The 23,404-nt window shown below is 31.9% G+C and overlaps 1 protein-coding gene across 1 annotated transcript; it reads left to right on the forward strand.

The window, feature by feature from the left end:
- The first annotated feature begins 722 nt into the window (after nucleotides 1-722).
- On the forward strand, nucleotides 723-21,486 carry LOC127699925 (uncharacterized). The gene is made up of 11 exons (XM_052203306.1): nucleotides 723-867; nucleotides 3,832-4,023; nucleotides 9,151-9,248; nucleotides 10,445-10,547; nucleotides 11,302-11,427; nucleotides 12,550-12,729; nucleotides 14,039-14,167; nucleotides 15,483-15,587; nucleotides 18,671-18,754; nucleotides 19,097-19,169; nucleotides 20,509-21,486. Exons 1-11 carry the CDS (start codon nucleotides 807-809, stop codon nucleotides 20,996-20,998), a joined length of 1,641 nt encoding a protein of 546 aa, XP_052059266.1. The 5' UTR covers nucleotides 723-806; the 3' UTR covers nucleotides 20,999-21,486.
- Nucleotides 21,487-23,404: the final 1,918 nt, after the last annotated feature.

Raw genomic sequence — 23,404 nt, forward strand, 5'->3', positions numbered from 1 at the left:
AAAATCATTAGAGAAACAGATTCCACCACCAAATCTCGTGTAATACGATATTTATCCACTCTCGACAGTTAAATTTTAAATATTTAAAACGCTCGGCGAGCCTCGCGTTTTAAATTTGAAAATTTAACTGTCTATAGTGGATAAATATCGTATCACACTCGATGCAGTGGTAGAATCTATATACATCTAACAATAGAAAATAGTTATATATGTATATATATATATTCTTCGATATCATAAAAATAACAAATAAACAAACAGAAAACTACCTTTTCTCTGTCTATTGGTGTTTCGTCACCGTGCCGGATATTAGATACCATCCAGTCCGAACATTTTTTGCCGGGGTAGTTTAGACACAGTGTAAGAGGCGTTTTGCATTTCTGATCTACATGAACGATGGTTGCTCCTTACTTGAAACAAGGGTTCCTACATGTGTATAATCAGGTGTATAAAGCATACTGCTATAGAATACACTCATATAGATGATATATGCTTCAAGTTGCCCAGCAAGATTTTGTGAAGTAGACGAATGATCGAAAGATTATACGGTATACAATAATTGACAGATTGAAATGATTAAATAGCTAACTTCTATCAAAAATTATAAATTGCAATTTTACAAGTAGTAGTTTTGTTAACAAAATATGAAACATACCTGAGAAACCACTGTAAAGTTATTCAACTTCCTTGTGCGTAATCCTTTGTAAACACGAAATCAAAAACAATCCCTTTGACTTGTTTGACTTTGATTTTATCTAAGATGTACTTCCTTGTTTTGTGTCTGGACGATATACAGGGGATTTAGAATGAACGAAACAATGTGGATTATCATAGTGGCTTTTGTTATAGATAAAAAGTGTGCGAATGGTAAGTTAAAATTTATTTTTTACTATCAATTTAATATGGTAAGGTACCAAATTGTCATTGTATCAAATATAATGTGCTATCTTTATTTATGCTGCTAAGGATATATGTAAACTAATCTTAAACAATCTTTTACGTATATGTTTAAAATATGTTTCAAAGTGTGGCTCTCGTGAGTGAAACTATTTAGGCGGGTAATTGACTTTATGGGAATGTGTCAAAGAGACAACAATCCAGGTTTTATTTTCCTTGTTTCCAAAAACTAACTGATAAGTACATGAACATGTATTATCGTTATGACATGGGTCTATACATGTCCATGTTTTTATGGATAAGGATAAAGGATAATGTAAAAAGAAATTCATTCAAATAATTAGAAGAATAATACAAATGCAAGGTGTTTTTTCAAAATCAATGACAGATTATACGGAAATATTTCTGCCTATTATGAATAACTGAAGAATTGATAATTATTCGTTATATTTATGAAATTCATAAAGAATATAATAATTTCTTTACGTATTCGGTGTATTTTGATAATGAAATTGAGAATGAAAATGGGGAATGTGTAAAAGAGACAACAATCAGACCAAAGAGCAGAAAACAGCCGAAGGACACCAATGTGTGGTCAACACAACGAGAAAAATCCCGCAACGGAGGCGTGCTTCAGCTGGCCCCTCACAAAAATGTGTACTTGTTCAATGATAAGGGACGCCACACTTAACTTCGAAATATATATATGAACTAAAATTCAAAATCATACAAGACTAACAAAGGCAAGAGGCTCTTCACTTAGGACAGGCGCAAAAAAGCGTTAGGGTTTTATTTTTTGTGAGATCTCAACCCTCCCCCTATACATCTAGCCAATGTAGGAAAAACAAACAATACGCAAAGTAAAACTCAGTTTAAAAGAAGTCCGAGCCCGATGTAAGAATAGGTAACAAAAGAAACTAAACAAAATGACAAAGATACATAAATAAACAAAAGACTACTGACAGTTACTGACATGCCAGCTCCAGACCTAGATTAAACTGATTGATAGATTATGTCTTCATTATATGACTATCAAGCACCATCCCTCCCGTTAGGGGTTTAATATCATATCGTCATAAAATATATGAGAAGAACATAACCCGTATGATGCCAACAACTGGTTTTCAAATAAATGTGTTTATTTCCGATTCAGAGACCCTATAAGTAAATCAATATTAAAGCCAAAATATGACATCTTTAATGACCTGACAACAGTATCGTTACTATATCCCTTCTTAATAAGTCTGTTCAAAGGTTTTGTTAGCTTTTGAGGTGAATGCCGACATGCTTGTGCTTTGTAAAGAGTATTACCAAAAAGGTTGGATGTGAAGTACCTGAACGTATAAGATGTCTGCATGTTGTTTTATATTTACGAATGATGTCCCTGTACCGATGATAAAATTTAGTAAATGGTTTGACTAGTTTGTGATATCGAAAAATAATGTGTAATAATTTTTCAGTAATACATATATTTATTTCGTTAAAATATAATACGTTGTTACATACACGAGCCAATCGAAGGAGTTGAAATGTATAAACACCATAAGATGGTGACAAGGGAACGTCACCATCTAAAAATTAATAACATCACATCATCGTTTGTGGCAATTATGAATTGAAAGTTAATTGCTTTTCCTATAATTGTTATGTTTACCCCTGAATATGTTAATGTATTTCTGTTTTGCTACATCACCTTGATTACAGATATTTGAAAAAAACTGTCCAAAACCATGTCTTAGGATTATTTATATGTGTATGCAATGATAAAAATTAGATCTAGTGGTGTTCGTCTTCTGTAAATCTCTGTGTACTAAAACGCTACATATTATAAATTAACTTATTATTGCAAATATTGTACACTTAGGGATGTGAAATTTAAAAAAATCTTAAATTTAAAATTGATACTGTAGAGAATTAAATTAGGAACAAAATAGGCTAAAAATATTGATAGGTTATGGAGCTCTTTTTTGAGGTATATTTTTTTCAAAAAATTGCGGGAAAAGGCTGACTTGGACTTTAACTTAGATTAGCATTGGTATTATTAGGGTCGCTAATCGAAAGAATAGAAATATGGAAGCTGCTTGAATTTTGGTAAATGACCTGTTATGAGCTATTGAAGTCTTTTATCGAACAAAATGGGTGCTATGGGGCAAAATATTTACCCTGCATCGTACGAATAAATTCCAGGAGACCAAACATCTGACAAAAATTCCTAAACCTCACCTAAGTTCATCCTTAATGTAATAACGCTTAATGATAGCGTCGATAGGTTCACAAATATGTGTGCTATGGATGACTCTTATCGTACACCATCAGTTAAACTATTTAATATCTATATATTACACTTTGTGTAAAACATATGTTTACCACTTTCTAAATGTTACCGCTACTTTATTTCGATATAACACTAAAATACGGTTCACTGGGCTATAGAACATAAACAATGACCAAAACAAATTTTGTTTATCTAGGAGGGGTCTCGGATTTTAGATTTGTTCGTGGTGACTCCGATGTTATTCGTTAAATTTGTTCAAATTTGACATATTGAAAAAACAAATGTCATTTCAGAAAATCTCCACTCTCGGATTTTGTCTGCCTACCATACCACATACCGAAACTCAATCCAGCCCAAAAATGTCAAACATTTCTTCGCTCCTTTTAAACCAAATTAAAAAAAAAACGCAACTTAAATTTGACTTAACTGTTAGTCAAATAAGGACAACGATTACATGGCGTATTTTATCATTCATTCCGGACTCTTATAATTAAGCTATGATATCAAATGTGAATGTATGTATTGAAAAAGAGAAAAACTTTAAAACAGATATCTCTAAGTAAATAATAACGTAAAAAATAAAAATAACAAAATGTTATAAACAGTTTCTTTTTTTTTTTACATCATATAACATTTAGGGAAAGTATCTTTTATTCAAGCAAAAGGTTTTTCATATGAACAAGCATATCACACAGAGAGTAAAACCTGGGCAGCTGCTTCTGATGAATGTGACAGTAATGAATTAGAATTTGACGAAAAGGTGTTGATGAAAACTGACGTGCTGTGGGATAAAGCATTTTGGATTGGCATGGCGATTTATCATGTTACTACACCATGGATTGAAGTTCTAGGTACGTGAGCCAGTAAAAGTAATTGCATAATAATAAAAGCATGGTAATTTAAAAAAAAAATAATTTGTACAGTAGCGAGCATAATTTCAAACAAATAAAATGTACTTTTTAGTAATAGTAAAGATTCAATGATAAGTTAATATTGATTTTAAAAGACCGACGAAGAACAAAAAAGGATGTTGAGATTTGAACAGCCCTTTTTGTGGGGAGGTCTTTTATTGTCAATATTAACTTAATCATTGAACTTTAACTGACTTACAAACAGTCTAAAACATAAGACAATTGCGCAAAAAACATATACAGAAGCGTTATTCCCATGAATTGGACGAGTCTTAATATATTCAACTTAAACAGTACTCACACTAATAAATACAAATAACAATTTACCTAATAGGCGAATTGCATTGGAAATGGACCGATTAAATAGCAGTACATCAATTAATTATCTATTTATATTTTAATGTTCTAGCATTAAAATACCACCATTGGATAGTGTTATAAAATTAAGAGGTAAATTTATATTTTTGAAATCCAACTTTTCAAAATAACGATTTTTTATTTTATAAATAAACAAATAAAAACCCTATACAGACGTCATTTTCAAATGACCAGGGAATGTTCTGTACAAAAACTTCTTGTTACATATATTTGATGTTTTTAATCTGTCAGTCATCATGAAATATATTGGTAAAGATCAGACCATATGAAAAAAAGTTAGTTAACTCTTTCAACAATTAGTTATTTAAACAGCTTGTTTCATAACTTCTAATCGAACAGTCCTAGATGCATAAGGTCCTTCACAATATTCAGGTAAATGTTTATTTTTTGGGGGTTTTTTCTCCTACACTACGTTATATGCAAATGCAAACTAGTTAGTGCTGTCTGTACAGTCCAATTGATTAATAATATTTTTTTTTTAATTTATTTAAAACTATGCTTGTATACACTTCAATCAATAAAATTATATTAAATAGCATACATTTAACATCTTTTGCATCAAGTTATGTAGGATTGATTGGTCCGATTAAAACGTGTAAAGCTGAGATATTTTCATCATTCCTATAATACAATGTATTTTATGAAAACAAACACTTTTGTTTTCGTCGTCCGTCATTCCCTTTTCCCGTCTAAATGAAGCATAAACAGCTTGAAAAAAACGTTTACCTTTTCAAGTTTTATAATTGCCTGATATGATCATGATTATATTTTAAATTAATAATAAAACAGTCGACAAGAACCATAGCAAACAAATATTTAAAAAAAACGTGTTCTGGTATGTTATAAATAACAAAATTAATTTTATTATTATTGAGAGCTTTAAATGTAAATTTTTACAGTATAGCAATATACCAAATCTTGTCTGCGTGTATTATGTTAATGGAATGATTTATGAAGCTGATTGATTGTTGTTTGCTTTACGTCAGTGGCAAATATTTCATGCATGTCATGACGGGGAACACATCAATTTTATACACAATAAGTAGGTTGCATTAGGAGATCGAGGGTGGGGTTGAACGTGCAAATGAGGAAATATTGAATAATGACACAGCCGGACGCCTCAAATGATTGGTACAAGAGTTTTAATTTGCATAGAGCGTTGATCCATGAAATCTACACTGAAGTCGGCCATCGATATTTACGTGTAGTTTCCAATACTATTTAACTATTTAGGTTAGATACTTTTAGCTCGCTTAAGTAAATGTGAAAATTCAGTGAAACTGTATTGTTTATTGTACTTGAGTTGTTGGAATGATATTCTATAGTTCTTCTGGTTGGTCTCGTGAGATAGTGTTTGCATCGAGAGAGGGAGGTCTTTGGTTCGAATCACAACTGGGTACAAAAGACGTTTAAATTGGTAATTGCTGTTTCAACGCTAAGAATAAGAACACAAACTGGTCGGCTCGGAGTTTAAAATTTGTCCATTTAGGGTTACTTTTAGGATTAGTTGTGAACTGACACGTTAACAATCCGGAGCATTGTGCCGGTCTTGTACAAAGCAGGGTTAATATTCATATTATATTCACTTTTTTTTTTGTCCTGAATATGCATTTAGTTTGCCGCTTGACGTCATCCGTTATCATCATTTATTTTACCGTTACTATACAGTGAAAAGTAAAATCACAAAAATACTGAACTCCGAGGAAAATTCAAAACAGAAGTCCCTAATCAAATGGCAAAATCAAAAGCTCAAACACATCAAACGGAGTGTTTCTTTTCTGCTGATTTATATTTCAACTCTTTAAATTTCCACCGATCGAATTTAAAAAAGCGCAGGTTATATTTTTCAACTCAACACTTGTGCATGTTGGGATATCTTTGACGGCAAATATTATTAAATCAACTCCGTATTTTTTAGTCATGAAGCGGTTTTGAGCTTATCATTTTGTATAGGAATCTTGCTATTACAAAAGACTGTATGTAAAATCTTAATGTTTTGATTTGCCTGTGTTGTTGGGTTGCTGTCGTATTAATGTATACTTTTGTCTCCTTTTATCTAAAACCAAAGGATTGATTGGATATAGGAATATCTCTAGACTTCTCCTGTCCGACTATATACTCTTGCTAAAGGAGTGCGTTCGTTTGGCAGTTCGGATGTATAAATACATGGCTTCGACCGGTCGAAACAGAAATGTCGTATATCCGAATCCTGGTGTAGTGAGAGTTTCACGCTATCTGTACGTCAAAGAACCATTTGAATAACTTTTTGAAGGGGAATCACGATCTATGCACATACACAAGTTAAATGATTGTAATCTCTGAACAACAACTAAGGTCAGTTAAATCTTCAAATAAGTCTTATGGCTAATTTTATCTCATTGTTTGCGCCTTTGCAAGGACAATTGTAGATGAAAAAACGTTGAATATCAATCCGACTAGTAAGATAATATCTAAAGAATGAATGAAACGGCCACAATAAGTTGAATCCCTATATAAATTGTAGCAAACGTTTTTTTTTATCCATTTCGTATTTTATGACAACTATATCAGACATAAAAAAAAAACTTAGCACAGCTAATATGTTCGTTTAGACGAGACTATCGTCGTTGTATACGCTTCAATATATGAGTTATTACTCCTTAATGAACATGATGAAGATCTTTCTTCTGTTCTTCTCTCCTTCTCCTAGTTTGGCTGGATATAACACAATATAAACCCCGATATACACTCCGTTTTTTAATGTTAAAATTAAATGCAAGTAGAAAAATGAGAAAAGAAATTTATGCTTAAACATCAAATATGAATAAAATTAGATATTCAAAAATTGAAAAACTGTTTCAGACAATTATCAACAGACGTCTAATGATTATACATGACTCAATTTGTAAAGTTTGTAAATTAATGTAACGCGTTGGCATCGAAAACGTTTATAGATCTTTTGTAAGCCAACCTCAAACTCCCAAACATGGAAAAATACACTAATGTTTTCAAATGAAACTCTGGACAATGGAATAATAATTCCTGGCCTGAAAATAGAAATTAACAAAACAATATCATAAGCATATGTATATTGTTTTATTTTTGCCAATTGGAACACTAAATAGTGAGGTTTGCTAAGCACGATTTATTCAAATCAAATCAAAATTTATTTAATTTTTGTATTTTGTATTTTGTTTCAGACTGTATTCTACAAGCTATATGTCTTGTAATTTAGATCTGTCTTTGGAATGGTTGTTGTCTTAAAGACTCTAAATAACACAAACAGGTGTTAACAAAGTATATCCCCAACTTAGTTTCATATTTAATCATTTACTTAACATACAAAGATACGCTCGATTATAAACATAGCTACAATTTATATATAACGTCTACATAAGCTGAGATAATCTTGGAAGTCAACAGTGTTTTAAACCAATTTCCAGTCGAATGTTCACTAAATTTGTTTGTTTGTTTAGTTATCTGAAATAATTTATTTTATTTATTTTTTAGGGATGGCGGCTAGGGGAAGAATTTACAGAGAACAAATACCTATAATACATTGATAAATCTTTCTCAGCAGGCACCGTATATTTCCACCTCATATATGAGATGTACTTTTTTATGGCTTGTATTCCAATGATTACGTCAAGCGATAGAATGTTAAAAAAAATCGAAACTCGAATATATATATTTTTAATTATTTTTACTTAAAGGGGCACTAGCTACGAGATATATAAAAAAATCTAAAGTATGATTTTTTTTTGTTTAATCATTAATGAAAATGAACTATTGAAATAGTAATTCGCTTTAATCAGTCAGTATGGTTCAATTTTGTCAAAATAAGCTAAGAAACATTGTTGATGAATTATTCACTTGCAAACGAAGAACTCGACCTCATTGAATCCGTATACCTGTGAACTTTAATGTAACCCCTTAGCTTGAGATGGATAAAGCATGCATTGTGCGTGTTAAGTTGTTTAAAGGAAAAGAATGTCAACATTGAATGTGAAACAAAAGTAAATCATTTTATTTACTGATTAAACAGACCTAGAAAATCCAGTTACACGAGTTCACTTTCTATTTATATCTATATTTATGTTTATATCGATTATATGACCATCATAGGTATTCGGAGGTCAATTCGATAGTTACTTAGATGGCGTCAAGACTAAAATACACACGTAATGAAGCTACATATTATCGAGCCAATGCCCTGTAAATAGTTTATTTAAGACTTTTTATAATTGGGATAAATGTTGTACATGGTTATAAATCAAATATGATAATTTAAGTCAAATCGATGAACATGAATTTGACGGCTAGTGCCCCTTTAAAAAACATATATTTAGTTCATATTTTTGTCAATATACAATTGTCGTTACTACAATCCCGTCCCTTTTCCTCGAAGGTGAACTACCGTATTAGACTTATTATCGAGTGTGTCCTCACATAAGCGACCCGACGGATGCCTTGACGTGGAGCAGAATCTGCTTACCGTCCGAGGCATCCAAGGTCATCCCAAGTTTTTGGTGGGGTTCGTTTTGTTTAGTCTTTAGTTTTTCTATTTTGTGTTTTGTGTCCTGTTGTTCGTCTGATTGTCTTTTCTTTTTTAGCCGTGGCGTTGTTAGTAAATTTTCGACTTGCTGCGCATGCTGATGATATTTGAAATCAACGGAATAAACTTTTTGAAATTTACTGTATTTTAAACAGGTTGCTCTGCAGTACCAGACGCTCCGGAAATCAAGAAAGAACCTTCAATTGTGTTATGTCAGAAACAATGTGAATCGTATCAGTTCTTTGGTTACAGTGTTAGTATTAATGTTTTGTTTGTAGTTCCGTTTCGCTTTCTACATCAAAACAGTAAAAAGTGTAGTCTTGCCATTTCACAAACTCAAGTGTTCACCTGTCTTGTATCTAGTTGCCGTATACTATTTTTTATGACATACTTCCACCATTACATGAGTGAATTACGGCATGCTTTTTCCATTACTGATTGTTAATGAGTGTTGTTCTTTTATGTAATTGAGTAACACAGTTAGGTATATGGTCGATATTTAAAGGGATGGTTGAGATTTGAAGAGACTGGTTGAACCCTTACTCATATTCAGTTGACATGTAGATGTTCTTTTGTGGTTTGTTTTGTTTTGCTTTGCGACTGTCTAATTTGCAGATGATTACATTAGACAAATGCTATTGTAAAAACAAAACGACAATAAACCGTAATGATACCTCAATTCCTTTAAATTGAACACTACACAAAAACAAACATTAAGCGTCAATAGTTCCCGGCAACTTATTTTTATGCTTTTAAATTGTATTTATTTTCTATACGTATGATGTAATATAGGTATATACTAGATCAGTCACTCAAATGTTTTGTTCAATCTTTAATGAAAAGAAGGCCACTTAAATAACTAAATTATATAATGAAAATACAAGACGATACATCAACGTTATAAGTCAAAACATATTCCTATGATGGGTGAACAAATGAAAATATAAATGAAGTAAAGGAATAGTATGTTTTAATTCAATCGATCCAAGAACAATATATGTTGAAATGATATCTGCATGCATGATTTCTTGTACACATGGTTAATGCTGGACAACTATGTATACTGCTTTATGCATGAAGGAAGCGAGATCATTTTTCTTTTTAGTTTAATAGCTTTTATTGTATGTTAACTTGTTTGGATTTACTTCCACAAAACATTAATGTAGAAAATGCATGCTAATAAATACATGTAATCCTTCAAAATACAGTATGTGTCTGTCTAAAGATAGGATTATGTCTTATGTCTGACAATGATATTTTCTCAGTTCAATTTAAAGATGCATCCAACTTGTTTTCACTAGTAGCATATAGTTCAGACTAAACAGCTCTCGATTGACTAGTTATCTTATATGTATGCATTGTAATGACTTTCAAATTCAAATATTAGACTCGAATGAAATTTCTGGGCTATGGATGATTCTTTAATACAAAATTGTATTTCCCTTATAGGAAACAACAAAAATGTGTTCCTGTCTACATGATAACGGTAGCTCGTACAGTATAAAGAATTGTATAGAACAAAAAAATTCAACTCATTTCTTCGTCTATAAAGGTAGGTACAATTCATTGTAAATTAAAAACTTTTAAATTGCAAATCTGCCTAGGAATCAGGCTGCGGTAATAAACTCGAAATTATCAATGAAGGGGAGCTAACCACATAATTCACTATCATTCTAACCAGAATTTATATCCATGTTTCTCAAAATATCACACACTTAAAACCGAACGATCTACCTTTTTTTATTCAAGAGTGTGATAGCTTCAAAATATGTTATGTCGGCGGTTTTTTTTTTGGCCATGTTTTTAATTCTTTTTAATTATCTGATTCTTATAATAATTGGCACTTAAATATGATCACTTCGCTTATTTCAAAGAAATATATTTTAAAATATTATCGGGTTACATATAGAACTACATGTATATATAGAAAATATCATATCATCTTTATTTTGCAAATACTTTTCACAAATAAAGTGAAATGTCACTCGTCTTAATATCACAAATAACGCAATATATAGTTTAACATTTCTTTGCAATTCTATAAATGAAGATACATACAACCATGTTCTCCCGTTATCTTTCATCAATCGTTCTACTGGTTTGTTTTACAATTTTGTTTTAATCTGGCTACACAGCCGATATAAACTAATGGCAGAACCATCCAGCAGACACAAAATCTCGTAGCTTTAAGCGATTGATACATTTCTTCAGGTGTTATTTTACAATGTATAATTATTTAGATTTATTTCCATCAATGCTTTAACATTTATATCTTAAATAATTTAGTAATATTTAATCACATTAAGTTTTCAGTGGGATTGTTTCTGGTTATGACAATGGTAAATGTACAACTGTTTACTGTTTTGATGGAACAAATGGACTGACAGCAGTAAACTGTGATGATCAAAATGATGAAACGGCCAGTACATGCAGTAAATATCATTCATTATGTGCTTTAATTGATTTTGTCGATCAACACGATGTATATTAAAATAAAACCTATTGTTATAACTTTATAAAGCTGTATAAAGAGATCAAATTATTAGAAATCTGTAATGAACTTTCAGTTATTTTAATGTGGTCCTGTCAGTGTGAAAAGGCATTCTTGTTACAACGCAAATTTTAGGCAAAAACGAGGAAACAAATAACTAAAATCGTCATTTAAGAGTGATAACTGATAGAAATAGTCAATTAATAATTTCAATATATAAATTATTTCTAGATCAAGGAATAGCAAAAGCTCACATTGGCCCTTTCGGCCATGTAAGCTTTTAAAGACACTAGCAGCATGCTTCGTAGACAAAAAAATCTTAAGTTTACTTCATGTGTAAAACAAAATCTGTTTACAAATTGTGCATATATATTAGATAAACACTTTATAAACTGTGTGCGTCCGAAGCGCTTTCCTGGAATAACTTTCATTGTGATTGCTCAAACCTTAACATTTGAAAGCCAGGAATGCTTTATTACGCTATAACGTTAGGAACTATATGACCAAAAAGTTAATCTAGATCAATTTTGCCTGAGGGAGTTGTAACCAAATTTTTAAGAATTTCTTTAAAAATGAACGGGGTATTTTAACAAGTATATGTTGTTAATAAATGGATAAGGGAGGAACTGGTTACTACAAATGACTTTGGGAACTTGCAGTCCACAATTAGCGACATCGACCCTGTGCGTGTAAATTAGGTAAACGCTTAAACATTTTGTGCGTACGAAGCACTTTTCCGGATACACATTCATCAGAAACACTGAAACTTAAACAACATGAAAGGTAGTGATTCAAAGATTAAGTTGTATTTACTAATAATTTACACTGACATTATTGAAAGGTGTTTACATAACTGAGAACATTGTTATGACATGTCCTGAGATGGCTATTCAAAATGTTTTTTCTAAATATTTTCTATCATTTAATTTAAAAAAAGACACTGACTCTCAATTTCCTTCTAGAAACATGCAATGTTAATATTTTCATAGCATGACAGTTTGCCTTTTTTTCTTTTTATTGTATTGTCAACATGCTCTGTTTGTTGTTTTTTATCTCTTCAAAGATAATGGGTCCATAGTTGGTTGGGGTAAATCGTATTCAACAAGCAAACAAATATGCCTGGGTAGTTATCAGCTTTTGATTCCACCTGAAACTTATTGCCGATTAAAGGGCCATGAAAACGAAGCGCATTATGCCTGGACAAATGTTTTTCGGGCGGAAACCGAAGCTAAGCTGACACAAGGTAAATAAATGAATAATCTGACAGTTTACAATCATATTTTTTCGGTATAGTGGGGCGCACATGTTCGCCGGGGACACAATTTCGTACAAACATCAAAAGGATGACTGAAATAGAAGAAATATGCCGGTAAATTATATTTTTATAACAAATATGATTACTTTTTAAACTTAGACAAAATTTCGGCACTTACCGCAAAGGACCGAAAAACGGACAACTATTTTTGTCCAATTTCCTGAATAAAAAACACGATTTCAAAGAAGTATGTCTTAGTAATTCTTTGACTGATTGCCTTAAATTTCAGTTCTTTACACCTTTGAAATGTCTGCTATTCATCTATAATGAAATTGATTTGATAAATATTGTTTAAAGCTGCAATTATTTGGTTTTAAAAAGATGTGTAAAAACGGCGAATATGTGTCCCCCTTTGACAAAACATCAGGAAATTTCAAATAGCCTTCAATCTAACTTTTCAGATGAATTTTTTCAAAGAAACACGTTTTCAAACTAAGAATATTTTGCTTTTGATGTTATTTTCAAATAGAAATATCAGTTTACTTCAAAAACATAAAGACCTGAACATAAACTGCAGAAAACATGGAAAATTATGGCAAAAATGAGCACCCCACTCTAGTGTTATCTTTGTTTAGAAAAATGTAAGATTCATGTAATTAATTAATGGTCGTACAATAAAAAGAAACATAATCTAAGAAGGTTCGCTGATAAACATGAATAACCCAATATATGTTTTGAAAGTAAAGCGTGGATAATTTATTAACTTTATCTCTCTACATTTTGCCAGTAGCATCATGGTTTTAAAAAGTTGGATGACTGATATAAACTAATTTTGACAAGCAATTGCATTTACTTAAGTTCAGCAAACTAAAGATGATAGTAACATGCATTGTGTTCATCGACACGTCTACCTTTCAAAATACATCGATCTAGTTTCCAATCCGAAGCATCATTGATTAACCAAAGTGTTGCTACTTTTTTTATTTCTTATTTGGTGATATGTGGGATTGTTCGTATTTTAGTCGTCTATTTTGTCATGGCAATGCTAGTCATTTTCAAGTTATGTGTTAAAATCACTTTTGGTATCATTATTTTCTCATTTGGACACATAATTTAAGATTCAGATATATGTCATTTCTAATTATCAAGTTTATTGCAAAACATCAGGAGAATAGTCGTTAAAAAATGTTAAGAGACTGGAGGTGCATTCTTAGAGATTTACAGATTAATGCAGAAAATGACGCGTGTTTCATTAACAAAAAGAAAACAAATATCTTTGCAACCATTACATTTCCAGCTGAAGCAGGTACCAAAGATCCGCTTTTCTGTTTAGCCGGCTCATTCACAGAAAAAAATGACAAAAGAGAACTTAACATAAGCAGAAGAGTTTGCAATGACCAGTTAGATTTTTTTGTGTGCAGAGCAGGTATATAATTCATCCTTTAAAGTCCTATAAAACTTCGAATATAAAAAAATAATTGAATATCTATATGCTTGAAATGCTAAGTTTTACTATAAATCAAGTTTACGTAAACTTTATTGTAAAAGTCAATCCTTTATATTATCAAAATCTGCATCAATATACTTCTTTTGAATAATTATCTTTCCTGAAACCTCCAGTTAGAACTTCGGCCACTGCATAGCGCAAGTGCTAAAGGACAACCGTGATGAAAGAATATAAACAATCGTGCACTGCTAGGTTAGTAGTTATAGCTGATTCTTAAAAAACTAAATTAGAACACCAACTCATTTCAAAAGCTGTAAGGAAAAGTGTAATTAACAAATGGGCACACATGGAAGATATAAAACAGGATATCATGGCTGTGTTATTTCACTTATTTATCCTGTGCTCCAAGTGCTCTGTGTTGATTGTTTAACAATTGCATTATCCAGTAAATAGTTATATCTGATTCTTAAAAATCTAAATTAGAACACCAACTCATTGAACAACTGTTACGGAAAAGTGTAGTTAACAAATGGACACGCATGGAAAATACAAAAAAAGTTTGTAATGGCTCTGTTGATTTACTTATTTGTCCGGTGCTCCACTTGCTTTTTGTTGGTTGTTTAACAATCTCACTCTCCGGTTAATTCGACAACAAACTCAAAATTGTATTACTTGGCATTAACCAATAACTTATTGTAAATTTTTGGGTCGATGATACGTTCTATATTCGTAATAGATATACAATAAATGGGCTTACATGATTTGGTTTAGAATAACATGAATATATCAATGCATTGACCTATAATGGGTTTTCTTTTACTAATTGTGACTAGAATGGAGAGTTGTGTAATTGGCACATCTTCTTATATCTATTGGTTTGATATATATCTATTGGTTTGTATATTGAGTATATTCGACAACATTAGAATTACAAGAACTTCGTTGTATATGTCTTTAACTAGTTCATTGCATTGTTATATAGATCATAATAAAAAAAAAAACAAATATAGGGCAATGTGCACAATTGAATTTAGGTATAATGTGAAACATTGTCTACATTTCTTCTGTCTATATTGTAAACAGGGTTATTTGCATGTATGATAGCCTGTGTCAAAGATGAGACACGTTCTTATTGATGTGCTCGTTAAATCATTATTTCCATTGTTTCAAGCACCACAACGAGCACTTTATTATAAGGCTTCAAAGTACAGAAGTTCAATCTAATTAACATCTTATACAAATGCAAATATTGTTATTTTTCAATTGAAACAAATTGTGTTCCGCTATATTCCAGGCGCCGCTTTATCTACAACCTCAAAGCAAAGTTTATCTGCTTTACAGACACCAGAGAAAGTTTCAAGCACGAAACGCGCGTTTGGTGTACAAGATTTGAAGCCTGGTATATATGATGAGTTTATTGTCTTTAAGTAACGCGTGTTATTTTTGACTTGGTTTTTGCTTTCTTAAGAGCGGGATTGTTTTTCCTTGATCAAATATTTATTTCTATATGTATATTGAGTAAACGATGTGTACCAGATAAAAGATAAGGTATTGTTAGATCTATAATTATTCAACATTTCACAGCTGTATTTTACTGTTGCCTTTATTTATTCACCCCTTATCTTATTGATTTTGTATTTACATTGTGTCATTAATCAAATTCATTCGTTCAGTGTATGTTCACTTATGTTTATATGTCTTTTGATTGAGGTCAGCCATTTCAATTGATATTTTATAGTGTGTCTTTCTATGTAGTAATGTTATACTATTGTTTCGGGTAAGGGTGAAGGTTGGTACCTATTAAAACGTTGAAACCCACTGCATCTGTCCTAAATCAGGAACCTGATGTTCAATAGTTGTCGTTTGGTGATGTGGTTCATAAGTGTTTCTCGTTTCTCGTTTTTTATATAGATTAGACTGTTGGTTTTCCCGTTTGGATGGTTTTACATGGTTTTTTAGGCCCTTTATAGGTTATAGTTCGGTGTGAGCCAAGGCTCTGTGTGGAAGACCGTACTTTGACTTATAATGGTTTTACTTTACAAATTGTGACTCGGATGGAGAGTTGTCTCATTGGCACTCATACCACATCTTATTATATATAGAGCAGTCTTTGCGTAATAAACTTCAATGAAATTGACATAAAATGCACATTCATGCTCGTAACGAATTCATTAATATATTTAAACACCATACAATTGAAGTTGACAATGGAGTAACTGAACTCGCCAACCATAGTCAATTTTAGGAAAACAGATTCAGATATGAAGCTAGCATTTCTTCAATACCATGTTCTCTAGGGTTTATAAAATTCGAGCAATTCGTCTTTATATCTGATAATGAAAAATAGTTTCATAATAGAAGTATAGGTATTCGTTCTGTATTACTAGTATATGTACATTAGTCGATCAAAAAGTCCAGCGTCTGTCTACTTTATATAGTCTTTGGTGTTTTTGTTGTTGGTATCACTGTGGTTTTCGTGACTTTAAACTAGGAATGTGTGTTTCTCATTTTCATTTTTGTGGAAAACACGGTTTAAGGAGATGAAATAAAAGTTAAAAAACATATTGCAAAATAGCGAAGATTTAGTGTAATGATTTTGGAGTAGGTCATTAGTACTTTTTAGAGTCAAAACCTGATTTACACCACTGGTTGAATCCACCTCACCACACTTTTTTGTAACGCTATATGCAACTGTGCAATGAATAATGCTGATGCCTTTGAATGATACTTAGTATAAACGCTAAATAAGTTGTCTCCTATATATCTTTTTTTTAAGAAGGTTATGCAGTTGTGGTATGTTTTAACGAATGGTTCATGTGCACCGTCCTGCTGGATGATTATATACTTGATTGATTGATTATTGATTGTTAAACGTCCAGTGGCAAATATTTCATGCATGTTCAGGACGAGAACAAGTTAACAATAAATACAATAGGTAGGTCTTGTAAATAAAGGCAACAGTAGTATACCGCTGTTCGTAACTCATAAATCGATAGAGATATAAAACAAATCCGGGTTACAAACTAAAACTGAGGGAAACGCATCAAATATAAGAGGAGAATAACAACACAACAAAAACACAACATTAAAATGTAACACACACAGAAACGAACTGTAATATAACAATGGCCATTTTCCTGACTTGGTACAGGACATTTTAAGAAAAAAATGGTGGGTTGAACCTGGTCAAACACAACACCAAAACGACAACATCACATGACAGGACCACAATACAAATAAATGGGAGAACATATAGGACAAAGAAACACACGAATAATAGCTAACAAAAGGTAATAGGCTTAAAATTCAATACGCCAGACGTGCGTCTCGTCCACACAAGACCAACCAGTGACGCTCAGATGAAAAAAGTTTGAAAGCCAAAACAAGTACAAAGCTGAAGAGCACCAAGGACCAAAACTTCCAAAAAGTTGCGCCTAACACGGCCAGGGTTTTCTGCCTGGGAGGTCATCCGGGATGATGGTCGGGGAAATTTGGACTGACACTGGAAAATTAGGGCACTAGTATATTGGATAGCGACTGAAATTTTGTTTTGAAACAGGCCTCCTACGGACCCCTCAAAGAGTTGTTGCAAGCGTTCTTAACGTGCAAAGAGAGAGAGTGGCGCTCTCTTCACACGAGTCATCGGATTCAACGTCCCCATTCTGACCGGACGTGACTGGAAACTTGTACATCCCGCACAACCAAATGGCCGCCCGACTCTGGCAAGCGTTTTACTGCCGGTCGGAAGAAGACCAAGTGACCATATTTCTATTCCCCTGTCACCCTTGGGGGAGAAGGTTATACAAAAGAAGAGGGAGATACATGAAAAACGAAGATAAATTAAAGTACTAGCTTTGTTGTTCTTTTGTAAGACAAATATTGATACGCAATTAAAAAAAAACAATGTATGAATACAACTGTATATGTCACCTGTATATCATCCAAAGTCTAGAACAGCCTGGAACGACATAACTTGAGTGTTCCTGATGAATGTAAATCAAGAAAGTTTTAGTCTAACCTGTATCTTGTATGTTCAAGAGATATTACAAATACAGCTGTCCGACGAAGAAAATAAGTCCCTTTTTTCAATTTAAATTGTACAGGTATTATGAAAACCTGTAATAATGGCTGGAATTGACCGTTTGGTGCTTTGGTTTAAAGCAGACGTGAGCGATTAATATTCCAAAGTCGTTTTAACTAAGAATAAAAAATGTCTTTATTTTTTTTTTTTTTTTTGCATGTTTAAACTAAAATGATATGGGACAGAAAACAAACAAAAAAACTGAGGAAACATTCTACTTATATAACTTTATTAGAAACAGATTTCACGCGAACACTTATGACTTGCCTCAATAGAAAACAGTTCCAAAACTTGTACACCTAATTGTATAAAATAAAGTAAGAACGTTGTGTCAATGATGAAGTTGTATAAAACTTGTACAAAAATAGCTCTGCTTAACAATTTGTCCACCTTCTTTTTAGACGAATCATCTACTACAATCTCAAGACGAAGCGTAACTGCAACAAATGCAATGGAACAAGATTCTAGCGTCATCTTTGACATAGGTACCTTCATTTCTTTTAATTACTTATCTCACTTTTTCAGATAGTTATTGCCTTTAATATAATTGAAGTGTACAAAATAAAACGTGTGATGGATTACCTGCTGATTAAAATATTATTTATGATTAAGTATGCTTTGCAACTCAATAAATAAACACCTTTGAGCACTTTTTTGTGCAGCTTATCTTATCATTTCAGAAATACAAAAATGTACCAATGTCTCAGATATAAGACCTGAAAATCTGGTTTAATCAACAAATGTTATTTTATTTATTATTACATTTGGATCCGATATAAGTGATATGTATTGTCCACCAATGTGTTATTGTTGTCTTTTCTTGTTAGGTCCAATAATTGGTGGTATTGCAGGTGCAATCGCATTTTTAGCTGTTTCGGTTGTAATTTTCTGCAAAATAAGGTAACATTATATATACGTACTACATTTTGAGTACAATATTTTAATTTTCCTTAACATTTATTGTTATAAACAAAAATCTGAATTTGCTATTTCAAAACTTATTCGTTGTTGACCTTAAATTAATCATTACTTTAAGACTAACTCATACCACATCTTTTTTTTTATAAATCATACAATGATGCACTATTGACCACGGATCTGAATCATTTTTTAAAACCGCTGTAAACTGAAGTGCCTGCCTTGAAACCAGTATGCATTAATTTTAACATTTACATTCGTTCATACTTAAACAATTAGATACAAAATGAATTGTGTAACAGTTCATTTTTATACTTTCCTATTTAAATTATCAAACATTTCATTTATCCCATAGACTGTGCTTTTTAAGCGAACTGTTAGTTTATAACCTAGCATGTTAATGATTTGCGGGCGCTTTGATTTGCACGACCTAAATACATTGTCTATATTCACTGTCGGGGCACAACTTGTTATTGTTATAAAAATGGACATTGAAACAAACAAAATTATAGGGTTGTACAATGTGTATTTGCACATTAAAAATATATTTCATGTTAATTGAGCTCACACATTTGATAACTTACAAAAGAAATAATTATCACTTCATGTGTGTGCTAAAGTCATTATTACACATGTTTACTTATCGATTTTCTAACTGTTCATTTAATGTATTTGATTCAACTTATCCATTTGACTTCATTTTTGGTTTTGAAGTATTTTAGCTATAATTGTGAACGTGTGTGCTACGGTTAATACCTGCACCTCGTCCAGTTGCATTTAGATTAATTGAGATCTGGGGTAATGACCGGGAAGACAGCAATATGACTATAACAATAAACGATTATAAAAGACAAACAATTCATAGTTGTTGCACTTGACACAGGGAAACGAAAATCAACTTGCTTTAAAGACCTTGTAACTTAGACTACTTGTTTCCCATGAGCATTGAGTGGGAACTGATTTTAATAAAAACTATGCCAATCTGTTTATATTTCTTATTATATTTTGATTATTTGAACTAAAGCTGCCTAATATGATCATACGGTTTTGTGATAAAACTATACAATAATATTCTTCACTCAACGTAAACTTCTTACTTTCATATGACACAGGAGTGCACCGACATCTGTAAGTGGCGTTTTGTTGCTGACTCCATAGTTTTCAATTTAATATTTTATAAACTTGCCGACATTCTTCTCTTTTTGGTCTTTTCTCTATTCATTTACAATATTGTTTGTTTGTGTTTGACTTAAACCTATGACTATCGCTTTGATATCTTCTACCTGTCTCAATTAGATCTAACATTTCATGTTATTTTTAGATCATGGGGATTTTTTAAATCGGCTAATACGGATAAGCAAGAAGTCCAATTCTCCACCGAGTTCTACGAGCATTCACAAAATCCAGAAGTTAGAACAAGTGAGACGCCGATTTCTAACGAATCATATGGCTTAGCTTCAATCAATTCAAGCAACACGTATGCAGTCGTAAACAAAATTAAAAAGAACGGACTCCAAACAACTGAGGACACTTATACTGAAACATCATACGGAGAATATGATCGATTAAATGGTGTATCAAAAAGGCGAACTGATTCAAAGACAAATTTATATGACAGCCATGTAGGAATTCGTAACGAATATGACCAAACATACGACAGTTCCAACCATGGAGGAAGAAGACTGCAACTTGATAACGATGTTTATGATCATACAGACACATTATCAACAGACGGTAGTGACTACGGTTATTCGTCAACCCTCAAATCAGAAACTAGAAATGAAAATGATGTATACGATAAAGCAGTCTAGCGGCAACAATTTATTATCTTGAGAAGGGTTATTGGTAATTCAGTACTGCTGAATATGGACACAATAAAATATTTGATGACATTGATTTATTTGTAACCCTGATTTCAAGAAGTGACTGATGTGGTAGAATTATATCTTATCCAGGTTAAATTCACACATTATTTTAACCAGGTATCAACCTTACGGTCATCTTATACACTTCATCGTCTTCATAACTATTTCAAAGCAATTCAGATTAAGAAATTAAATGGTAATTTTTTTAAATTTTTTTACATTGGTGGAGCAAATATCTACACATAAGTTATTTGTAGATGAATCATATAAATCCAGATTGGTGTTTAAAACAACTTGTGAGGAGTTAAAGGTTTTTTTTTAATTTTTAAACAACAAAAGAACGCACATGTTATTAACATTATAGTTACTCCAGTTTGTAGAAAGTACTTACGAAACATATTGTATGCAATAAACTGACCTGTTTTAGTATTGAATACTAGTTTGTAAATATTATTTACCTAATTAACTTTTTAATCATATCCACAAAAACGTAGACTGTTTTCAACATCATCTCAGGTTATTGCACAATAATCTTGTTAAACAATATCTGCTTAGGAAAATACGGGTTTTTTATCGTTTCTCACAAGTGAAAACATCAAATACAAACGAAATAGCATTTTTGAGACACAATTTGTGGCGTATATAGCTTTTTCACCATTATACCTTATGTTGCATGCTAGTCCCTGATTTTTTTAATTTTTTTTTATCTCTGTCTGCATCTAATCGTTCATACTTACTGGACTGCGCCAATACCGAGACAATGATATAAGCCTCTTGTGTGTTCTACAAGAAAACCAGAAATTATGTGAGCGTCACTCACGGTGGTACCTATTCATACAGCAAAATTTAATTGTCCAAAATTAGTATTTTTAGTATGATTATCGAACAAAATAATCCCCGGAATACCAATGGCAAAAAGACGCGCAGCATCTTTAAATGATTTTCGGATGACCGCAGTGAATCCGTGACCATGCTACTTTTTATTTCATAATGGTCACTAAAATCAAAATGACGTCTACAAAAACCTAAGAATAGTGTATGCAACGTTATTTCGAATAACTCAGAGATATATATTCAATATTCAGATATCGTTGGAAGGTTGCTGCATAAAAGTCTAAATTAATGTTATAATAGAAAATATCAAGTCTCCATTTGTGAGTAAATTGTAGTTTCAAACCGTCACACACTGTTAGTTTCTTAATGTACAGCCAGATTTTGATAAAAGACCAATAGTATCCTTGATGTTCAGAGAAATGTAAGAAATGCGGTCAACTCTACGGTTTGAATTTTTATGTTAAAGGACATCATCGATACAGCGGAAATTGAAGTTAAAGGATAATGTTTTCTTCTTATTGTCCTTGTTAACAGCATGTTTTACACCAAGCACAATTGGCTAATATAGATGCTAAATTGGTCCCCAAAAACGAATCCACTTGAAGTCATAATCAAACACGACATGTGAGAAAAATGAAAATAAAAGAACTCGTTGTTGTTGTTATTGCTTTTGGTAGGCGGCTTACTTATCTAGTAATTGCGCCTTACATCCATATCACACACTAGATAGTAGTGTATATACATATATATACATATATATACATTAATGTATATACGTTAATTTCTTATATTCTATAGATTTTGATATTACATTTTGGCGGAAAGAATTCAAAAAGTTGTTCCACGTACGGCTAGGGCCATGTGTATCTGAGGACAATGATAACTAAGTGTTTGGAATTTTAATTCAAAATTATGTAATCAGAACATTTTCAGAATTTGTACATTATTACTATTCCACACACGGCTTAGGCCATATGTGTCTGATGGTAATGATAACTTAGTGTTTGGAATTCTTATTCAAAATGATGTAAACAAACAATTTGCAGAAATATTCCTTATCATTGATAATTCATGTAAACACATAAATGCTGACTATTTGGCTGGTAATACACTCAGGCACTGAACGACCAACCGGCTGTGGAATCAATCCAGTAAACACTAAATAATAGATATCAGGCTTATAACTTGCTACGCTAAGCGCACGTTTTGTCTATATTATACTCATCAGTGGCACTTAAATCAAATCAGTTTGAAGACATAATTAAATAAGATATCAAAGAGATCCAAACTGTTCGAAAAATTGTGCAAATACTGCTAAAGCCATCTGTGCCTAGGGGTACAGAACCCTTAAACTCCAGAAGTATATACATTATATCATTGAACAAGTAACTATTCGAAAAAGCAACTAGCAAAACTGACATCACGCTCATTAAGTACAGGAGAATTTGTTTTCCTTTTTCTATCGATAGTAAGTAATAAGTTTACATATAAATTGCTAATTTATTGAATGATATCGCT

This window comes from Mytilus californianus, unplaced genomic scaffold (genome assembly GCF_021869535.1).
Source record: "Mytilus californianus isolate M0D057914Y unplaced genomic scaffold, xbMytCali1.0.p SCAF_44, whole genome shotgun sequence".
Classification (NCBI taxonomy): domain Eukaryota; kingdom Metazoa; phylum Mollusca; class Bivalvia; order Mytilida; family Mytilidae; genus Mytilus; species Mytilus californianus.